Source organism: Staurois parvus, unplaced genomic scaffold (assembly GCF_062004578.1).
Source record: "Staurois parvus isolate SC_StPar_1 unplaced genomic scaffold, SC_StPar_1.0 ptg000629l, whole genome shotgun sequence".
Classification (NCBI taxonomy): domain Eukaryota; kingdom Metazoa; phylum Chordata; class Amphibia; order Anura; family Ranidae; genus Staurois; species Staurois parvus.
In genome coordinates, this window is record NW_028318425.1 from 194,554 (window position 1) to 218,068 (window position 23,515).

The following is a 23,515-nucleotide window of genomic DNA, read 5'->3' on the forward strand; positions in this document are numbered from 1 at the left end:
AAGCCGGCCATATATGGGTCGAATTCCAAAAGAATTTTCTTTCAAAAATCTTTTCTAAGAATTTTCGTTTGAATTTCACATCATTAGTGTGTCACAGAAATGGGCAATTTTCATGTGACCATTGAATTTGAGTGATCGGGCAAATTTGGATTTGATTTGGAAAAATGAACGAATTTCAAATCAATGATGGGAGAATCGTGCGGGAAATATAAACGAAAAAGAAATGAACATGAACTGTGACCTGGAGAGAAAAGAAAATTCTTGGTCACAAATTCTTTTCTGTAGCAACCCGAGGTGAAATTGAAGGCTTGTTTGGTCAAATTTCTAAATCAATGGTGGCACCATCAGACTACGAAACGCACAAAATTTCCGATTTTCTAAAGAAACAATTGAGTACTGTCCGTGATACTTTTTTTTATTTGCACTAACATACAATTTTGAGGACTAAAGAAAATTAGTTCGGAATTGGACTCATGTATATCCTGCATAAGATACACCTTTATAGGAAGGGGGTACATTTCAGCCTCTGCCTTCCTATGTCATTGCTTGTCTTGGTAGAGGGCTCACAGCTGTGACAAGCTTCGGCTATGAATCAGCCATCTTCATCATAGCTGTTGTCGAATCCACCGCGGCAGGAAGAGAGTGGGACAGGTCAGACCTCATAACTAGGGTTAAAAAGCATGATCATGGTGGAGGAGCCTATAGAGATGAGGATGCCCTTTCCTACACCTCTGGCTCAAGGCCCCTGGCAAAGCAAACAGGTGGCACCAGGGCACTTAGTAGCACAAGTGCCTCATAGTTCTTGCCAGAAGCTGGAACAGGTAGACAGGTGTATCTGAACCAGTTACCACTGAGTAGCCTCCTCTCGGGAGATAACGGAACGAGGACTGGACACAGGGATACCAGGCCACAACTCCCCAACAGAGGGTAACAAGCGCAGGAACAGCAAACAGGTGGAAGGTAGACTGCTGCATAGACTGTGACCTGTATGTGGGCAGGAGTGTCGTCTGAGGGACTGCAGGGGATGAAGATGACCATGACACAGAAATTCAAGAATGGTGCCAAGTCAGACCAGCTGGGTCAGTGACTGACAAACAGATCAAGTACATAAACGTAGGCAGAAGCCTAGTCAGGGTTCAGTCCAGAGCAGGGATGGACTGACAACTCATGGGGCCCCTGGGCAATAGGGGATCATGGGGCCCCTGTGTCCTTGCCCAAACTCAAAAAAGCCTATGAAAAAGGTACCAGAGGCATCTCATGGGGCCCCCTACTGACCCAGGGCCCTCGGGCAGTGCCCAAGTTTCCAAATGGTCAGTCCGCCCCTGGTCCAGAGTGAGTAACAGACGAGCAGGTCAGAAAAAGAAGAAGTGGGCAAAAGCATATCCATGTGCAAGGTGGGGTCTGTAGAGGTGGACAGCAAAGTCAGGTCAAGGCAAGCAGGGTTGGTAACAATAAGACAGGTGTCACAGGTCACAGATTTCACAGGAACACTACAGACAAGACAACACTGGCTGTATGCAGTTGATCAGTTGAAATAGCCTGTCTGGCACTAGCATTAGAGGCAGGCGCACATGCACATTTTCATGCACACATATGTGCACTGTCTCACAGAGAGGGACAGAACTGTAAAAAAATCTAATGATGGATCTTCTTTAAAGAGGTATTAAACCCAAAAGCAAAGATTTAGGCTGCGTTCACACTGATCTGTTTTTTTTTTGGCTTTTGCATTAAAAAAAAGAAGAAAAACATGTGACCATGTATTTCTATGGAACTCTTCACACTGATCCGTTACAGGTCTGGTGCGTTTTTTAAAATCTTGCTTGTTGCATTTTTGGGGCAGGTCTCGTTTGGTAAAAAAAAGTGCCAAAAAGCACCTCCCCATTGAAATCAATAGAAAATGTGGCAAAAACGCATAAAAACCCATCAAAAACATACCCATGCTGCGTTTTTGGCGTGGCTTTTGAGTCACATGTCCTGTAAAAAATGCTCCACAAATGCGGTTAAAATGCAGTCAAAATGCATATGCATTTTATATATGAAAGTCACCTTATTATATTGCAGCTTGCCAATTCTTAGATGTGATAGCTGCATTATATTTCCTTTTTTTAGGCTTTCTTTCCTCTATTTTCATTTGGTGATCTGGCTGGTAAGTCTGCTGTCTTTCAAAAAAAACAAGCTCTCTTGCAGATGCATACCAGTTACAGGGATGAGACAAACCATTTACTACTGAAAGGGGTGCTTACAGTGATCATCTATTATTCATTTATGTAAAACCTTTATCCCAAAAGGAAAAAAAACTGTGTGTTCGGTGGAGTGTGGCTTTGGTTTGTTAGTGTATTTCAATCTCTTGGTACATCTAACACTAACCTTTCCCTCAGACTGACAATGCTGCTGTCTGTGCTCCTTCATACAGAGTGGGGGCACTCTAATACAGGTGTATCACTGTCCAGATCACCAGGTGATAACAGAGGAGAAACAATTCTAAGAATAAAAGCTTATGCACACACCACATCTAATGAATCTAATACATTTTTGGTTTTGGGTTTAATACTGCTTTAAGTAACTTTAAAAGTCTGCTTGTAAAATACATTTAAAATAGTCAATACTATTTAAAGCTAGCCATTCTTAGATTAAAAGTCATCCGATTCAGCAGATTCAATCCATTTAAGGGCAGGCTGATTGTACCCATGTTGATCCATTGATCGACTTTGGTACAACCAGCCTGTCGGATCTCTTTACATTTGGTTACTGCTGTTAGCCACAGTATAGCCGCTAGCAGTAATCATTGAGTTCTGCCTACCAGGAAGGCTCCCTGTGCCCCCTTCCAGCAGAACACAATAGCACTTCAGAAGGTATTTCCCCATTAACACTGACTGTGTTGATGGGGGAATTGAGTGATTTTCATGGTGTGAGGAAAGTAAATCAAGTTATCTATGGGCTTGCTGTAGATGTAACAACTATTTTAATGACCAACGTGATTATACATTACATTTATTTATATATGATTTTGTTGTCTGGTTGTAGCCCTGATGAAGAGGTGGATTTCTGGTGCTCGAAACACATTTGCTCTGTTTTAAAATCATCTTTACGATCATACATCGGAATAAATTTGTCTAACAATTACCTATGGAGCGGCACTTGAATCATAGATTTTGCTAGCTACAGTACAAAACCTTGATGTGTAGAAGCTGCCAGACAAGAATCCAAATCCTCAGTCAAAACATCATGGCAATGCCACTAGATAAGTAACACCATCAGGATAATCTTAGAGGTCCAGCACAAGCAATTTATTGTAGAAGAGACATGCAATATCTCTTCTGCAATAAAATAACCTTACCTGCCTGTAGGGAGGTGCAGCATGGTGCAGCAACAATAAACACTCAGAGTCCAGTTGCAGAACTTGTATTAATTGTAAAGTTCAAACTTCACATCAGCCCAGTGGGAAGGCACCCAACTGGGAACACTCACAGGATGTAACAGCAATGTATATCTGAGCAGGTCTTGGATGTGCTGACAGCATCTGTGTTGAAGGGCAGAATGCGGCCTGGCTGGTCCGTGCCGGAATAGGAAGATTCCAGGAAGGATGGCGTGCACATACCCTTTCCCTATTAATCTGGAACCTTTCCCTACTGCTATTCACTGTCCTTACGCTACTCACATGTGAAATACGTGCCAAACCCAGGAGCTAGGGTCTTAAGTAGACTCTGCCTGACCCAAGATGGCCTCCAAAGTCACATGGGGCAGCAGCATCCAACCCGATAGTTTCCCCAGTGACTCAGGAAACTATAGAGGAAGCATGTTCCTCCCGATTTCCTCTCTCTCTGCAATGCCACTGCAGATGAGTGCCATCTGCAGTGGAGAAAGCAGAGTGCACCTGCCTACATGCCTGCTTGTGGTGTTCTGTATAATGTATACTGAGTTGCATGTGCACAGTTCAATTTACATTCTTGGCATTGTGCTAGGGTGACTGATACTACATTTTCCTGCAAGACAGCAAAATGCCCGCACCTGAAAGAAGATGGGGAGAAGATGCCGATAAGTAGGGATAAGCCAAACTGCCCTGGGTTCAGATGCCAAGCCATATTGAAATCCATGGGAGCCAAATCTGTCAAATGAAAAATGCCTATTTTCTGGGCTAACAGCAAAGAGCTGTCAAAAAATAGCATGGAACGTGGACACGACCGTGGGGAACATGTACCAATGCAAAAAAACTTTTTCAAAATTCTATTTGGCTGGGAGCATTTTTTTTTAAGCATTCATGTTTACAAAGGAAAAAAATAAGTGTTTTATTTCCTTACTAGCTTCTTAAAAAAATGCACACAGACCACTCCAAAGGGCTTCAGAAATATGTATCAGACCATTGAACTGTCAATCATTGGGGCAGCACAGTGGCTTAATGGTTAGCACTTCTACCTGGTAGCACTAGGGTCACTAACTGCCTGGAACTTGTATGTTCTCCCTGTACCTGTGTGGGTTTCCTCTGGGTACTCCAGTTTCCTCTAACATTTCAAAGATATACTGGCAGGTTAATTGGCTCCTGTCTAAATTGGTCCTAGTATGTATATGTATGAATGTGAGTTAGGGACCTTAGATTGTATGCCCCTTGAGGGTTAGGGACTGATGTGAATATACAATATATGTATGCAGGGGTGGACTGACCATTTGGAAACTCGGCACTGCCCGAGGGCCCGGGGTCAGTAGGGGGCCCCATGAGATGCCCCTGGTAACTTTTTCATAGGCTTTTTTGAGTTTGGGCAAGGACACAGGGGCCCCATGATCCCTTATTGCCCGGGGGCCCCATGAGTTGTCAGTCTGCCCCTGTATGTATGTGAAGGGCTGCATAAATTGATGGTACTATATACAGTAAGTACCATAAATAAATGTAAAGAAAGGGTTCAGGGATAGTAGTGGCCATGTGCCCATATTTAGGCAATGATGTCACCCTCTATCCCCACCCCCTTTCTTACATGACCAGAGATTCCTGGCCATGTAAGCAATGGGCTGGGTGGCATCAGTGGTTGGTAAGGACACAGCAGGTGCAAGCACCCCCTGCTTCCTTAGCAGCCATTGACAGCCAGACGCTGTCTTGTTGGTCCACACCAAAAGCCCTACATGTACCCAGTTCAGTTGAACGTCCAAACAGCATGTATTCAGTCTGAACTTATGTTTGGACCAAACACTCAGCTCATCCCTACCAGTGGGGGACCTTGAGGATGCTGGTCTATTGGAGGAAAAGTAAAAATTGTAGATTTTAGTTCTGCTTAAAGTTGGTAATGCTATTGACAGACTACATCATACTGTGTGTACTTTTTTAATGCACCCATACTTCCACTTTAAACCTGATCTGATGCATTTTGCTCTTCACACACCTTGGCAGAAATATATTTCACAATGACAGGTACACAGGTCTGCATATGAATGACCATTTTGATGGGTTCATGGGCTGCATTGTGCTTCCCTCTGGAGTAGAGTCAATTATTTATATATGTCAGCAAATGAACAGCACAAGGAGCCCTTCCCTATAGACTGACAACTGAGCTGCTAATTTTAGCTCCCTTTCGTTTCCCATGAAGCTGAGTTATGTAATCGGGTTTGTGTCACAGCAAGGCAGGGTTAGCACTTCGTAATAGGAGATAAAACATGCAATTGTATTGTGCGCTCTGCTGCTACTGCTGCTTAATAGATGGAGACCACTGGGGAAGAGAATGGGGAAATGGAAGAGAGCACCAATCTTGCCAACACACATCCATAGCTCCACCGTGCCAACGTATTAGGGATGAGGATCTGAAGGACACTGTACCCCTGTTTTTGGGCAGCACAATCACTTTATTTAAAGTATACTTAATACCAAAACTTTTTTTTATTTCAAAAAGTATTTTCTATATGTGTCACTTTGAGAAGATTCTTCTATATTTCCTGCCCTGTTGGCGCAACATAAAGTGAGCGGAAATCTATCCAATGTAAGGAAAATCCTGTCATTAGAACAGGTGTCCACATTGGAAGATTTATTAAAATAGAAACCTGCTGACAAAGTCCTTTATTAGGAAAAACTGAAACACAAGTGAATAAAAAGTTCTTAATTTAAAGAATTCCAGGGGAAAAAAATCCTGCATGGGTTAACTGCTATTTTTTGTCTAGTGGTGAGGAGAGCGGAGATATACTTACCTAATCTGTTTACCCTCCCAGCGCAAGACCAGTCCCTGCCGCTTCTGCCCCCTACCCCCATGCTCTAGCAGTCTTGTGCAGTGGTCTGTTCCTGACATCATCACACCCATTGAATGGTTCTAGACATGAGGATGGCAGGAACAGTCCACCGCTGGACGTAGGGAAGCACCGTTTTCCAGAGAATCGAAGGATCGGGTGGGGATAATGTTTTTTAAGAAACATTTTTTGCATTGATACATGTCCTCTATGGCATAGCCCAGCCCCCCAAACCCTTTGTTTACTACAGTTCCATGACCTTCATTAAACTCTGGCTACAGCCTCTATCTTCCTCTCAGCAATCTTCACATGAATTTTGTTTTATGGTTGTCTTGCTATTGTGTAAATCATCTTCTGTGCTCAGCTACATAAGGAGCTTTCTCATTGTCTCTTCGTGGATCCGGTTTAGGCTGTAGGACCTCATCAGCACACTTTTGCCACCTTACAGTAACTGTATTCAATAGTATTTTTATTACACAGGATTTATATAGCGATAACAGTTTATGTAGCACCTTACAACATAAGGGCAGACAGTACAATTACAATACAATTTATTACAGTAGGAATCAGAGGACCTTGCTCGTTAGAGTTTACAATCTAAGAGAGAGGGTCAAGAGATACAAAAGGCAATAACTGTGGGGGATGGGCTGATGGAGAAAATAAAGGTACAGTTGTTAGGTGGGGACAGGATAGGCCTCTCTAAAGAGATGAGTTCTCAGGGATCGTCTAAAAGTGGAGAAAGTAGGACATAGTCGGACCTTTTGTTTCCAGGTTTGGAGTTTTGGGTCCAGTCAAGGACGCCCTTAAGCACCTTTTGAGAATCACTTTTTGGTACCCTGAATGACTTTGCTAAAGTTCATGTTTTGCTTTTTTTTTTTTTGCTCTCTGTATCTGCACAAGACCCAATGATTCCAACTCTGTGTCTTCCATGAGCTTTAACTCTAAACGGAATAGCTGGTTACTAGATGACCCTTTTACATAACAGCCTTGGTCTGCAATTATCACTTTGTCCTTTCATGTTTATGCATCATACTACACTTCTCTGTGTTACAATGGGCTGCTGTGCATAGAGTTGAATGATGTGTTACTAAAAGAGAGTATGGAAGTATGGGGTTTGGTTTTTCCCCAAATTATACTTACCTAGGTGGATGCAGCATCGTTCGAGTTAAAATCGCTTTAAAACGTTGTACAATCAATCCACAGTGTGCTTTTGTAATCTGTAGCATACTTGCTGTGTGTTGCCTTTAAGCGTCGTGACGTCAGATCATTTGATGAAGCCACGTGACCCGGTGGCGTAACGCATAGGGGAGGGGCTCTGACGTCACGATGATTGAAGGCAACACACAGCAAGTATACTACAGATTACAAAAGCACACTGTGGATTGATTTTACTTTTTAAAGTGATTTTAACTCAAAACACATGTGAGTGAACTAATTTGTTTAATAAATGCTTTAAAAAGAAGATAAGGCACTATGTGCTTTATTAGTCATTATGGTACACATGCGTATGGAGGAAGAGTCCTAAGGAAGTGAGGGGATCCCTAACTGTGAAGAGTCATATTTTCATCCAGCTCAAAGTCCAATTAAAGGGACACAAGCCTTATATGACCTCACTTAACAGTTTGATCATATATACCAGGTGAGAGCACAGCCAGTGAAGGTGCACATTTTATTATTGGTGGATTGCACGCAAATCATCCTTGTCACGTCACCAGAAGGCATGTGAAAGTCACGGATTGAATCAGGACATTTTTGTAGCAAAATGCGATTGTAATTTTACATATAATTTGTTCTAGACTGTATTTTATTTTTATCATTTATTTTGATTATCACTTATTTTGATATTTTGATACTTATTTTAGTGGAGCGCGACACTGTTTATATAATATTGCTATGACACATTGGTATGAGTATGTGTAGAGTGTAGGCGACCCACTAATTCTATTTAATTTTTAATTTTATTTCATTGGGTAAAAAATTCACAATATTGATTTAACACATTAAATATTTCTCACACCATAGTAACTCACAAGACCCCACTATTTAAGAGAAAATTCACACTAAGTGCACTGGATGAAACAAGCACACAGTATAAAAGGATCACACTTCATGTCTGAGATTTACAACCACTTTAAGTTAGTTAAACTTAAAAGTATAGTGAAATGCTTAGTAATAACACATTGTACCACCCCTATAGAATAAACACCAGAATGCATATGTTTTTAGCATGCTGGCTGGTCTGAACAAACCTCAATGTAATTCTGGTCCAGTACTGGATGGAATATGACAAAAAGTTGTATTTTCAATCAAACGTGTGGTCATATTTTAGTACTTGTATGCTTAAACTGGCTATACAATCTGGTTGTACAACCTACTTTAGAACTATGTGATATAAGGGTCTCTGCAATTGTATAGAAAATCATTGAAATATATAGTGTTGTCCTCAGATTATAAAGCTTTGATAAATGGGATTATACACTGCTCAAAAAAATTAAAGGAACACTTTGTAAACACATCAGATCTCAATGGGGAAAAATATCATGGTGGATATCTATACTGATATGGAGTGGGTAATGTGTTAGGAACGTAGGGATGCCCCAAGATTTGACGGTAATGAAAATTATCAACCTACAGAGGACTGAAATCAAAGACACCCCAAAAATCAAAGTGAAAAAATGATGCAGCAGGCCAGTCCATTTTTCATTGCAGCAACTCAGAATGGTACTCAGCAGCTTGTATGGCCCCCATGTGCTTATATGCATGCCTGACAACGTCGGGGGCATGCTCCTAATGAGACAACGGATGGTGTCCTGGGGTTTTTCCTCCCAGATCTGGAACAAAGCATCACTGAGCTCCTGGACAGTCTGAGGTGCATCGGATGGACAGAAAGATGACATTCCAGAGGTGTTCTATTGGATTTAGGTCAGGCGAGGGTGGAGACCATTCAATGGTATCAATTCCTTCATCTTCCAGGAACTGCGTGCATAATATCGCCACATGAGGCCGGGCATTGTCGTGCACCAGGAGGAACCCAGGACCAACTGCACCAGCGTAGGGCCTGACAATGGGTCCAAAGATTTAATCCTGATACCTAATGGCAGTGAGTGTGCCATTGTCTAGTCTGTAGAGGTCTGTCATCCCTCCATGGATATGCTTCCCCAGACCATCATTGACCCACCACCAAAACAGTCATGGTGAACGATGCTACAGACAGCACGTCTGTAACATGTGCTCAGGGTGAACATGCTCTCATCTGTGAAAAGCACATGGCGCCAGTAGCGAACCTGCCAATTCTGGTGTTCAATGGAAAATGCCAATCGAGCTCTATGCTGCCAGGCAGTGAACACAGGGACCACTAGAGGATGTCGGGCCCTCAGGCCACCCTCATGAAGTCTGTTTCTAATTGTTTGGTCAGAGACATTCACACCAGTGGCCTTCTGGAGGTCATTCTGTAGGGCTCTGGCAGTGTTCATCCTGTTCCTCCTTGCACAAAGGAGCAGATTCTGGTCCTGCTGATGGGTTAAGGACCTTCTACGGCCCTGTCCAACTGCCTGTCTCCTGGAATCTCCTCCATGCTCTTGAGACTGTGCTGGGAGACACAGAAAACCTTCTGGCAATGGCACGTATTGATGTGCCATCCTGGAGGAGTTGGACTGCCTGTGCAACCTCTGTAGGGTCCTTGTATTACCTCATGCTACCAGTAGTGACACTGACCCTAGCCAATTGCAAAACTAATGAAATAAATTCAAAAAAGATGAATAGGGAAAAAATGTCAGTGGCCTCCACCTGTAAAACCATTTCTGTTTTGGGGGTCGTCTCGTTGTTGCCCATCTAGTATACCTGTTGTTAATTTAATTAAAACCACCACAGCTGAAACTGATTAACAACCCCCTCTGCTACTTAACTGACCAGATGAATATCCCAGGAGTTTAGTTGACTTGCTATACTCTGATTAAAAAGTGTTCCTTTAATTTTTTTGAGCAGTGTACAATCAGATTGTAATGTGTATGGCAACCCTTACACTGACATTACTGAGCATGAAAAACTAATGCTAGGTCCACGTTAATGAAAAACTTTTATTATTGTGTGCTTACAATATAAAAACATATGTTTCTACATATACTTTCCAATAAGTCATGTCCTTTGGGGCAGCTATTATTGCTCATTGCGCATTCAGGCTGGGTTTCCTGTTTTATATTGCAGTGCAGTGTTTGTGCTTTACTGTATTGCTCTTGCAGTGCTTTTCTTTTCTTCTGCTCAGGACAACTGCAAACAACATAATCTTTATGCAGCTTGTCGTGTCTTCGACATAAAAATTAATCAGATGCGTTCTTGCATCGTCAGCTGGGAAAACCCGAATTTGCATTGAATAGCAGCAGTTCCTTGTTTTATACGAGGTATTGTGCTGTTCACAAGGTGCTGCAACAGATGGTGTCACAGTCGGAGAGAGAGACTGCAGTCTGATGGCGTGAAACAGCAAAATGTGAACCCAGTTCAACAGAAATAAAAATAGGAATGGGCTTCAGTCGCCAACTTTCCGCTATGATATTAGCAAATGGCATACATGTGTTATAAATGGTGAAATAGGGGTTATTCCAATGTTAATGGCCCACATGTGGCTATCTCTGTTCTCCTTTATACTCACTTATTACTTCCTATTATATAGATACTTATTACATTATCTGATATATATGTGCCAGAGGATGGTATGACTGTGTTCTAAGGGCTGATTCAGGTGCACAGGCATGCTGGTGAGCATTGTGAACATTCATTCATTGTTAGAATGCAATGCAGTTGCTTATTTGTTTTTTGTTTTTTGTTTTACTTTTTAACTTCTTTTTAACTCTATGTACTGAAGAGCAATGTTGAAACAGGTCCGGATCTGGGAGATTGCTGGGGTGGGCTACGCCCTCTGAGAGTTTAGTTGTGCCCCTCCAGGTCTCTGAGAGTGCACCTACTGATCCATGAGCCAATAAAATATAGACAGTTGCTGTAAGGAGGCACACAGATGTGGACAATCCATGTAAGGGAGCACTGTGATGGGGACACCTGTAGTAAAGGGGAACTCTTATGGGGAAACCTGATCATATGTAAGGGGGATCCTGATGGGGACACTGATGTAAGGGGGCACTCTGATGGGGAAAACTGATGTAAGGGGGCACACTGTTGGGAACCCTGATGTAAAGGAGCACTATGATGGAGATCCTGATATAAGGGGCACTGTGTTGGGAACACCTGATGTAAGGGGGCACTCTGACGGGGACACTGATGTAAAGGAGCATTATGATGAACATCCTGATATAAGGGGCACTGTGCTGGGAACACCTGATGTAAGGGGGCACTCTGATGGGGACACTGATATAATGCCGCACTCTGATAGGGAAATCTGATGTAAGAGGGTGCCCTAATGGAAACCTGATGTTTAAGGAGCACTCTGATGTAGACCCTGATGTAATGGGGCACTCTAATGGGAACCTGATGTAAAGGGGGACTCTGAAGAATACTCATGATGTAAAAAGGGACTCTGATGAGAATTTCTGATGTAAAAGAGGATTCTGATAGGGACATCGGATATAAGGGGGCACAGGTTCTGTTTAATCACCTTAATCTAATGACAGCCTAATACTGAACATACTAGTGTTTCCCCCAATGTTTTTACTGCACCCCAGATCAGATAGGCTAGATCTGGCTCTTTTTTGAAACACTCAGGAAGTGCATTGGTGTCAACGGAAGTAATAGGACATGAGACAAATTGCTTTCTCTATGCATGGGGTCATATGCGTTCCAAAGGGGCTGATGTGATCGAGCCTTAAAGTGGTTGTAAAGGCTCAATATTTTTTACCTTCTCTGTGCAGCATCCCCCCTTAGCCCCCCTTCCTCGATCCAGCGATGTGCACTGGAGTCTCGGCTATCCAGGGACTCCCTCTTCTTATTGGCTCCCATCATTGTCAATCACAGCCAGTGAGCCAATGAGAAGAGAGAGGGGGTGGGACTAAGCCACAGCTTCCTGTGTGAATGGGCATACGGAGCAGCGGGTGCCCCCATAGCAAGCTGCTTGCTGTGGGGAAACCCTACAGGAGGGAGGGGCCAGGTGGGAGACCCAATAAGAGGAGGACCACAGCACACAGCAGGTAAATATAGACATGTTTGTTATTTTTTCTTGAAAAAAATAAGCATTTAGAATCACTTTAAGTGATTAAGATCAGAGATTGCTACTTTTTCTTGCCTTGTATAATCCTTTATTTATTCAATAAGAGTCTGTTTTCATGAAAAAAAAGTGAAGGGCAAGGTAAAATATAATTGGTTGAGTTAAAAGGAAAATACTTTACCATTTTTATTAATATACATGGTGACGATTATTCCCTAGATTTTTGCTGTGACTTTACATACTGTTTGTAACATGTTTAGGTAAAAAGGAACAATGAAGTCCAACCACTGTACAGCACCCATAATTAGAAAGCAGAGGCTTCCTATGTAATGTGCACAAATGTCCCATAATTTGTTTATAAACAAATATTATTAAATTATAAATACTGATTCAATTATCCTTTACAAAAGTCTTAAAAGGGGAATCAATTCAAGTTAAAGTGAACAAACTGGGTGAATGGAGAAGTCCCCTTTCCCCACCAGAACATTGTATTTCGACAGTGGGATTCTCCGCTGTCAGAATACACAGATCAGTGGCTGCAGCCACTGATCGACAAATGTTTTATAGCATGTCTATTTGACAAAAGCCTTCCCAACAATTGATTCATGTCGAACAGCGACAGCCACACATGGATTGAAATTCAGCTGGTCCCTGTTTAACTGGCTAAATTTTGTTGTGTCTATACCTAGTTTTACTCAGAAATGGCAACATTTAAAAAAGGAACTAGATTAGATTAGAATAACTAGAGAGTAGATTTCTACTTTTTCTCACCTTGTTCTAAAATACAAGGTGGTATCAAAAAATTTTGAGACTAGTTTTGTAACATGCCAACAGATGGCAGCACCAGGTTGCACGCACAGTCACTGGGAGCACTGACCTTCATAAGTCAGTGTGCCAAAAGACATCGCCTGTGTACATTGGAAGCTGTGGAACTGGTTCTATTCTGACCACGTGCGTTATCACGTCTGCTATTTCATCCTTTGGTAAATAAATGGTATCACCCTAAATATCAACGTCTACAGTGCCAGCACTGGACAGAATCAGTGATCAGGATTAGCAAAAAAAGTACCCTTTGACACCTGAACAACTCATCGTTATATCACTTCTGATTCAGAGTATTTTTGATCCACCATTAAAAAATGTATATGTTTATGTTGCCCTAACAGTATCTTATCTGTCTTGTGAGGCTGGTTATCACCCAATGATAACCCCTAATGGTACATCTCTTCTAAACCACCTCAGCTCACCAGTGACATAAACCAGCCATGTTTTATCAGAGTCATCAAAGAGGTTACTTGCATCTTGCTGATAAGTAAACAGGCCATGAGACTGGGTTCAGTTGGGATGTTTGCTTCTTTTGCTTACTGTTATCATTTCAAAGTCTTCTTTTTTAGTTTGTTTCCCACAAGAGACCCTGTCTGCATGGAGTGTGTCTTCTCCTTTTTTGTACATGTTCCCTGTAACTGGTTCTTTCCTTAATGCAAAGACTTATCTTGTAGGTTAACTGACATTGGACCACATCATAGTGTAAAAATGTATTAAATTAGTGGGCACTGATGTCAATAACTGACATACTCAGAATATAATTTTCTAAAACAATATAATTTTCTAAACAATATAATAAATAGGGCCATTATGAGTTAAATATGGCAAATAATGCAATATTTGTACTTTGGTAGAGTTAAACAAAGGTGGAGCCATCTATGCAGTACCCATTAGGTGGAAGATCTCTTTTCATTTGGGAGACCTTTTCAGTGGGGTTGAACTTTTTTTTTATCACTACTGTAACACTGAGAACAGATGGTGTCTGAAGGGACCACAGTTACAAAGCCCATGTCTAAGAGTAATCATTATTAGATTTATTTATTTATTATAGGTATTATAGGTACTTGTATAGCGCCCTTAATTTACGTAGCGCTTTACATATATATTGTACATATAGATGGGCAGATATCTCTGCAAAGACTACAAATATATATATTTGCTCATCCTTGGGTAAGCTTTTGTAGTGATGTGACCCTGTCAAAGTTCTCACCCAACCTTGATGGATATGCATGCAAAATTCTTTGCCTCTTCCCTTTTCTACATGGAAGAGTGAAAGCTTTGTTTCACTCAGAGGAGATTTTCCAAACCTTGGCGCCTACCTCCCTACTGTTCTCCTAAATCTTCTCATTTTATATTTTCTTCGGCAGCTTCTGGAGTTACAGATGCGACTGAATAATGATCAGATCCTGCTAGGACAGGCGCAGGAGGACAACCAGTGTTTATACCGAAGGGTGGAAGAAATGACATCTGAGGCGACAGCTTTAGAGAAAAAGGTAAGAACTCTGCAACTGGCCAATCTAGTATAGCTGTGATCATTGATGGGCTACTAGCACTCCAGATGCTCCCAATTTAAAATGTATCAGAAGCCAAGACTTTTTGTTTTGCATGGAGTGGGGAAGGGTTAGAACCCCCTCATGCCAAAACCTTTTTGGGAGTTTTTTGCAATGTAGGGAATACACCCCTGCCAGGTGTTTGTTTCATATCTGTGTCCCATTAGGGAGATTTCCCCTTACTTCCTGCCCCAGAAATACAACATGAAGTGAGAGGAAGTGTTATTATGTGAAATGTGAGACATCCTCTCTTAGGGAAAAGAGAAGGCTTAAGGGGCTAGCATTAAAGTGGAATTCCACCCAAAAAACTAAATTTGCCAGTCATTAGTATGTCAAATACCTTTTAACTTTTATATTATGCATTTTTGGAATTTCTGATTGTCTAGTTTTGAAGCAGTAGTCTAAGCTAGACAATCAGCAATACCCTGTTTTGTACCAACAACCTTTTGAGCTGAATGTGGCAGCTTGCAGGCACTTCCATAAACCTTGAGATCTGTGTAATAAAATCAGCAGAGCTCCAAGTAGCTGCACCTCCATCCTGCCTGACCACACCCCTGCACCGTGTGGTTCCCACTCCATCCTGCCCAGCTCCACCCTGACTCACCCGGCTCCGCTCCCCACCTCGTTCGGCTCTGCCTGGCCATCGGCACCAACAGCTAGGTACAGTATGTCACTTCTGGTAGTGACAAGCCTAGGGAGAGGGAGGACACTCCCAAAAACCCACTGATATCTTTACCACTGGGCTGTTATTTACCACTGTGTATACACCCACGTGCGAGACTCTATAGCAGTGATGGCGAACCCGTGGCACGCGTGCCACAGCCGGCACGCCGAGCCTTATCTGTGGGCACGCCAGGAGAATCCAGCGGCGTGCTGTCTTCCCGGCTGTAGTGTGCGTGACAGCCGGGTCCCAAGTGCGCATGCACAAGAAGCAGTGCTGTTTGTGAATGGTAAGGCGGTACCTGGGACACATGACAGATCCCAGAAGCCGCCGGACCAATCACAAAGCGCAGCGCTTCTCGCGCATGCGCACTGGGCATCCGGCTGTCCGACGAGCGCCCACACTACAGAAGCCGGAAAGACAGCGCGCGGCTGGATCGAGGAACAGGTAAGATAAAAAAAAAAAACTCTGCGGAAGTAAGAGCGGGTACCTGTCAAATTCAGGTACCCGCTCCCCCTCCCTCCCCAAAGGTCCGCAGTCTCTGGTCATCTCTGTACTGTCCGCAGTCTCTGGTCATCTCTGTACTGTCCGCAGTCTCTGGTCATCCCTGTGCTGTCCGCAGTCTCTGGTCATCCCTGTGCTGTCCGCAGTCTCTGGTCATCCCTGTGCTGTCCGCAGTCTCTGGTCATCCCTGTGCTGTCCGCAGTCTCTGGTCATCCCTGTGCTGTCCGCAGTCTCTGGTCATCCCTGTGCTGTCCGCAGTCTCTGGTCATCCCTGTGCTGTCCGCAGTCTCTGGTCATCCCTGTGCTGTCCGCAGTCTCTGGTCATCCCTGTGCTGTCCGCAGTCTCTGGTCATCCCTGTGCTGTCCGCAGTCTCTGGTCATCCCTGTGCTGTCCGCAGTCTCTGGTCATCCCTGTGCTGTCCGCAGTCTCTGGTCATCCCTGTACTGTGTCCCCAGTCTCTGGTCATCCCTGTACTGTCCGCAGTCTCTGGTCATCCCTGTACTGTCTGCAGTCTCTGGTCATCCCTGTACTGTCCGCAGTCTCTGGTCATCCCTGTACTGTCCGCAGTCTCTGGTCATCCCTGTACTGTGTCCGCAGTCTCTGGTCATCTCCTGTACTGTCCGCAGTCTCTGGTCATCTCCTGTACTGTTCGCAGTCTCTGGTCATCTCCTGTGCTGTCCGCAGTCTCTGGTCATCTCCTGTGCTGTCCGCAGTCTCTGGTCATCCCTGTGCTGTCCGCAGTCTCTGGTCATCCCTGTGCTGTCCGCAGTCTCTGGTCATCCCTGTGCTGTCCGCAGTCTCTGGTCATCCCTGTGCTGTCCGCAGTCTCTGGTCATCCCTGTGCTGTCCGCAGTCTCTGGTCATCCCTGTGCTGTCCGCAGTCTCTGGTCATCCCTGTGCTGTCCGCAGTCTCTGGTCATCCCTGTGCTGTCCGCAGTCTCTGGTCATCCCTGTGCTGTCCGCAGTCTCTGGTCATCCCTGTACTGTGTCCCCAGTCTCTGGTCATCTCCTGTACTGTGTCCGCAGTCTCTGGTCATCCCTGTACTGTCCGCAGTCTCTGGTCATCCCTGTACTGTGTCCGCAGTCTCTGGTCATCCCTGTACTGTGTCCGCAGTCTCTGGTCATCCCTGTACTGTGTCCGCAGTCTCTGGTCATCTCCTGTACTGTCCGCAGTCTCTGGTCATCTCCTGTACTGTTCGCAGTCTCTGGTCATCTCCTGTACTGTCCGCAGTCTCTGGTCATCCCTGTACTGTCCGCAGTCTCTGGTCATCCCTGTACTGTGTCCGCAGTCTCTGGTCATCCCTGTACTGTCCGCAGTCTCTGGTCATCTCCTGTACTGTGTCCGCAGTCTCTGGTCATCTCCTGTACTGTGTCCGCAGTCTCTGGTCATCCCTGTACTGTGTCCGCAGTCTCTGGTCATCCCTGTACTGTCCGCAGTCTCTGGTCATCCCTGTACTGTGTCTGCAGTCTCTGGTCATCCCTGTACTGTCCGCAGTCTCTGGTCATCCCTGTACTGTCCGCAGTCTCTGGTCATCCCTGTACTGTCCGCAGTCTCTGGTCATCTCCTGTACTGTGTCCGCAGTCTCTGGTCATCTCCTGTACTGTGTCCGCAGTCTCTGGTCATCCCTGTACTGTCCGCAGTCTCTGGTCATCCCTGTACTGTCCGCAGTCTCTGGTCATCCCTGTACTGTGTCTGCAGTCTCTGGTCATCCCTGTACTGTGTCCGCAGTCTCTGGTCATCCCTGTACTGTCCGCAGTCTCTGGTCATCTCCTGTACTGTCCGCAGTCTCTGGTCATCTCCTGTACTGTCCGCAGTCTCTGGTCATCCCTGTACTGTCCGCAGTCTCTGGTCATCCCTGTACTGTGTCCGCAGTCTCTGGTCATCTCCTGTACTGTGTCCGCAGTCTCTGGTCATCTCTGTACTGTCCGCAGTCTCTGGTCATCTCCTGTACTGTGTCTGCAGTCTCTGGTCATCCCTGTACTGTGTCCGCAGTCTCTGGTCATCCCTGTACTGTGTCCGCAGTCTCTGGTCATCCCTGTACTGTCCGCAGTCTCTGGTCATCCCTGTACTGTCCGCAGTCTCTGGTCATCCCTGTACTGTCCGCAGTCTCTGGTCATCCCTGTACTGTCCGCAGTCTCTGGTCATCCCTGTACTGTCCGCAGTCTCTGGTCATCCCTGTACTGTCCGCAGTCTCTGGTCATCCCTGTACTGTCCGCAGTCTCTGGTCATCCCTGTACTGTCCGCAGTCTCTGGTCATCCCTGTACTGTGTCCGCAGTCTCTGGTCATCCCTGTACTGTGTCTGCAGTCTCTGGTCATCCCTGTACTGTGTCTGCAGTCTCTGGTCATCCCTGTACTGTGTCCGCAGTCTCTGGTCATCCCTGTACTGTCCGCAGTCTCTGGTCATCCCTGTACTGTCCGCAGTCTCTGGTCATCTCCTGTACTGTGTCCGCAGTCTCTGGTCATCCCTGTACTGTGTCCGCAGTCTCTGGTCATCCCTGTACTGTGTCCGCAGTCTCTGGTCATCCCTGTACTGTGTCCGCAGTCTCTGGTCATCCCTGTACTGTGTCCGCAGTCTCTGGTCATCCCTGTACTGTCTGCAGTTCTGGTCATCCCTGTACTGTGTCCGCAGTCTCTGGTCATCCCTGTACTGTCCGCAGTTCTGGTCATCCCTGTACTGTCCGCAGTCTCTGGTCATCTCTTGTACTGTGTCCGCAGTCTCTGGTCATCCCTGTACTGTCCGCAGTCTCTGGTCATCCCTGTACTGTGTCCGCAGTCTCTGGTCATCCCTGTACTGTGTCCGCAGTCTCTGGTCATCCCTGTACTGTGTCCGCAGTCCCTGGTCATCCCTGTACTGTTAATTAGTTTGCACTACTGTACGAGTTGTTTTTTCTAAACCAAAAGCTCGATATTCAGGTTTCATTGCAGTGTTGGCACTTTGAAAGAAATAAGTTGGTTTTGGGTTGCAGTTTGGGCACTCGGGCTCAAAAAGGTTCGCCATCACTGCTCTATAGTCACATGGGCTGATCAGATGTGGTAGGGAAAAAATGCTCAGCATAGAAACTCACTGAAAACTGAGCATGTTCAGTAGCTGCCAACACTGCTCTGAAAAATCCCCAGCTGCACTGGGGACATGGACAGAAGAGAACAGCAGGATCAACCAGGTTTTTTGCAGAATACAGAAAACAAATCTCATAGTGACAGAGTGAGTATGAACAGCATGTAATACAGTATTTATTGATGTTTTTATGATGTGGGTTTAGTGACACTTTAATTATGAGTCGGGCAGCGTAGCAGGGAATCTCACTTAGCTATACTATTTGTCTGATTAAAAAACCCCTGGCTGATGCCTTTTTTGCCCTTCCAAGAGGAGGGATCTTTAGGGTCTTACTATAACCTAAGCTCTATCACTTACAAGTCTCTTGGCGATCCGTCATCTTAGTGAAAATGCCCTCTTTCCCCACGGCATTATCAAATACACGTTTCAGCTCCTCCGACCTTCAGGAAGAAATGGAAAATAAAGATTAAAAAATTAAAGACGTTGAGGTCTGCTTTCTACAAATTTGATGCGTTAGCCACGTTCAGCTAATTTGGGAGGAAAGCATTTAATGGAGTGCGAATTGAATGTGCGAGATGTTCTTGGAGATCAGCACGCAATGTTCCGGCAGCCTGTCCTTCGGGGAGAGTGCTGCTCCTTTGATCTGCGAAGGAGAAGGAATTGTCCAAGGGGCTGGTTTGTTACTGAGGTCGTAGAAATGTCAGAAAAGTGAGCATTCACAACCTTAATGCCAAATGTGGAAAGTAAATAATAAACTTCGTTAATATTAATAGCTAATGTTCGTTTCCTAAGGGCAAAGCTTTTTGATCTTGCTGGAGCATGCAGTATGGCTCCTTCTCAGATTCAGACTTGATACACACTAGCAAACACACAATAATCAATGTGATTGCCCCCTCCCACAAGGCCTTGAAGTAAAGCTAAAACCAAATCCTTTTTTTTTACATTTTAGACAACACAGGTAAGAGTTAAAACCTCTATTGGATCGGTGTACCACTTTGGAGATTTTCGTTCACTTCTTGTGTAGGAGACAGCATGAAATATGAAAAAATGAGGGATATCCTCTCTTAGTTATCACAAGAACAAGTGTCCCCATTGGTTGATATTCCAGTGCCTATGACAACTCATAATGTTTTGAGTTCTTATCCCTTTTAGTTCTGCTGATGGTCACCAAGACAACTACAGACAAATCTACCAGGCTGGGACTTGGACAACAATAAAAAATAACAGTAACAGGGGGTTTAACCCATTCACACTTCATTCTAAAATAAATTAAAGTAAACAAATAATGTTGAAATACAAGTATCACATGAATTATCTTTGATTATGGGGTATCTGTGTGTTTTTGTCACACCTGTGCAGTAATTTGGCATACTTTACCTCTGTGGAGGAGCTTCCTGTAATAAAGACCAGATACTTCTGCTCTCTTTCCTTGTGCAGTTTGACTGGTCTTATTTCCACCCCCTCCTGTAGTTTTCTGTGAGTAGCCTGTAAGAGGTGATGTAAAAAGGCCATTTGATCCTGTCTTCTCTGCCCCTCCTCTTGTTCAAATGTCCACCTGATAAGACAGACTGAACCTGCAGCCACATGCACATGTTCAGTTTAGTGTGTATTGCTAGAGAGGTTTTTTTTTTTTTCTTTTTCTTGGGAGAATGCATGTGATCAGCACAGGGCCAATCAGCACTGTCCAGATAGAGGGTCAGGGGTTTTGCATCCTCCTAGAGCAGAAATAAAACTCCCCCTACAAGCTTTAACCAGTGCTCTGCTGAATTCACAAGAGTGCTCTAACTGCTGATGAGAAAAGGTATTTAGCAGTTTATATTTACGAAAATAATTGTATTTCCATGTTGTGTGTACTGTGGGAAACCAGATATAATGAATGCAGGGTCCTGGGAGACCAGATATAGTGAATACAGGCTCCTGGGTTTAGTAACACTTTAAAGATAGTTTTGCTGCCCCTTTCTAGAAAACGCTGTGTATGTTTGTAGGGGGATGGGGGGCAGAGGGGGGTAGTAAAAAAAAGAATAACATTTTTCTGCTCTTTTATTTAAAGTATGAAAATAGTTGGTTTTGTAATGAGCTATAGGGAGTATTGATGAAAGTTTTAGTATCCATTTCAAACTGAAAAGTGACCACAGTTGTGTATCGTGGCTCACACAGTCGTTTGCAATCAATATACTGCATGGTCAAATCTGCTAATCCATTATGTTGGCTAGCATAAGCCTCTGCCAGAAGCTGTATTGAATTCACAGCTTGGACACCGCTTGGTGTATAGAGAAGCAGATAATTATTCAAAATGGTCACATTCAGGATGGATTCTTATTATGTTATAACATTAATCTAGACAATACCGAATGGAGACTAAATGTTACCTTATCTATTTAGTGAACTGCTCCATGTCCAAGAGATATATATTTTTTGTTTTATTTATTTTTTAGACAGATTCCCTTTAAGCAAATCAATTACTTTAGTTAAAGTTTTCCAAATTCTCAGATCTAAGCCCCTACTATGGTAAGCCGAGTTGTTATATTTGGCAGCTATTGAGTGATGACAAAGCTTTTATCTTCGAATCTAGGACAGCTTGTATTTTTAGAACGGCAACAAGAGCAAAAGTTTGCAGAGTAACTTTTTAATGAAATGCGGAATGCAGATTCATTTAGGTCATTCTGATAATATGCTGCAGGTTTGTAAACCAGGACAAGCTTCAGGGGCGCACCTGTTCTGAGTACTATAGAAGAAAGTCTCTCTCCTCCGCAAAGGGTACACCGAATCTAATTTGGGGTCTGTAAAACTCTTGTAAGAGGGGTTTGTGAAAAATCTGTATAGAAAAGTTTCAAACCTAGAGTAAAGTTGGCTATATATTAGTAGATTTACATATATTCAGTGGGGTTAATTTACTAAAACTAGAAAGTACAAAATCTGGTGCAGCTCTGCATAGAAACCAATCAGCTTACAGGTTTTTTGTCAAGTTTAATTGAACAAGTTGGAACCTAATTGGCTACCATTGATGGTAAGCTCCAAGGAGCAGGGCCCTCTTAACCTTCTTGTATTGAACTGTATTGTTGCTGTATTGTCTCCCTTTATATTGAGAGCAAACTGTTGGCGCTATATAAATCCTGTATAATAATAATGCACAGCTGCATCAGATTTTGCACTCTCCAGTTTTAGTAACTCAACCCCAATAACTTTTAACATTTGATTTTGGAATACATATAATTTCCTGAATAAAAACTACATTCCCTGTTTAGTCATTCGATTAAACAAAAAAAAATCATTATGCTCCAAATTTTTCTCATCACTGTGATAGAAAACAAACATTTATTTGACCACACTCATGATTTGAAAACCAAACAAATGCTCCAAAATCAAGACTTTTTTAACAAAATGTGTGGCCATCTCTATGAAGAGGACAATAACTTCCTGAGAGCAATGGGTGAGGAGATATCTACCCCTCCTTGGATAAGTCACTATATAGATGGGACCTTGTGGGATGACAATGACATATGCTGCTACCCAGAGGAGTGACAGATCTGGCCTGCTTGCTGCGAGATCATCCCACAACCAGAAAAATGTCTTTGCATAAGGTACTTGTGTTCACCCCTAAAAGACAGGGCTGGCAATGATACTGGCAATGAACATAAAGCAGCAATAGCACTTAAAGTGTGCTAAATAATGCTTGAAGCGCACCTTGGGGCTAATTTTTTAAAATATATTTTTGCCCCAGCAGTATTAAAAAAAAAGTACTTAAATTCCACCAAAATCTGTCTTCAGCCTTGAATGATGACCATTGTCACTCATCCTGGCAAACTGAGGACATTCTGTAAATGACAGGTGGGTATCAGGTGGGTATTATGTAAATGAGGGGGTATCAGCACAGTGCCCATCTTTCACATTGTACTGCTTGAGAGAAGAGCCATGGAGAAGATCAGGAAAGGAACAGGGACTGGCACACTATGTGAAAGGTCAGAAGAGGTATGTATAATGAAAAATAGCATCATGGGGAGTCATTGGTGTATTTAGGTTTTATGCTACCCCAGGCAACGCAAAAATCATCTGCCCCCACAGACACCAACCAAAACCCCTGCCCCCCCCCCCCCCAACCTGGGAGAGCCTTTTCTACTACCCCCCCCCCCCCGGAGATAGAGAGAGACACTCATCCTCACAGCTCCAGACATCCCCGAGAATTAGAGAGTCAGGCTCTACATATACCATCAAGCAGCCTGCAGCCCATGGTGTGCATGTTCCTTCTTTAATCCCTTCTTCTGGCAATCCCTAGGCATCCCTAGGCAAGTGCCTTGTTTGCCTTGTGGTAAATACACCACTGCGGGGGGTGGGTGGGTAGAGTTGTTGGGGCCTTTAAGGGTTACTTGTGGAGGAAAGCTTTTAAACATGCTGAAATGACATATGATAATATTGTCTGAGACGCCACTTTAAAGCAGAACTTCACCCTGTAAACAAAAATGTAAAAGTTAGCAGCTACAAATACTGTAGCTGCTGGCTTTTAAAAAACACACACTTACCTGCCCCGGGATCCAGCTGCCCCGGGATCCAGCGATGTCCTTACACAACAC

General features: G+C 43.8%; 1 protein-coding gene across 5 annotated transcripts in view; it reads left to right on the forward strand.

Annotated features, from left to right (window-relative positions):
• LOC149449334 (lamin-A-like) overlaps positions 1 to 23,515 on the forward strand; it is a 169,392-nt gene that overhangs the window by 55,675 nt on the left and 90,202 nt on the right. For all 5 annotated transcript variants that reach the window (XM_089693358.1, XM_089693360.1, XM_089693362.1 and 2 more), the window contains exon 7: positions 14,542 to 14,667. In XM_089693358.1, coding sequence (XP_089549484.1) covers positions 14,542 to 14,667 — 126 coding nt within the window. The remainder of the gene's footprint in view (positions 1 to 14,541; positions 14,668 to 23,515) is intronic.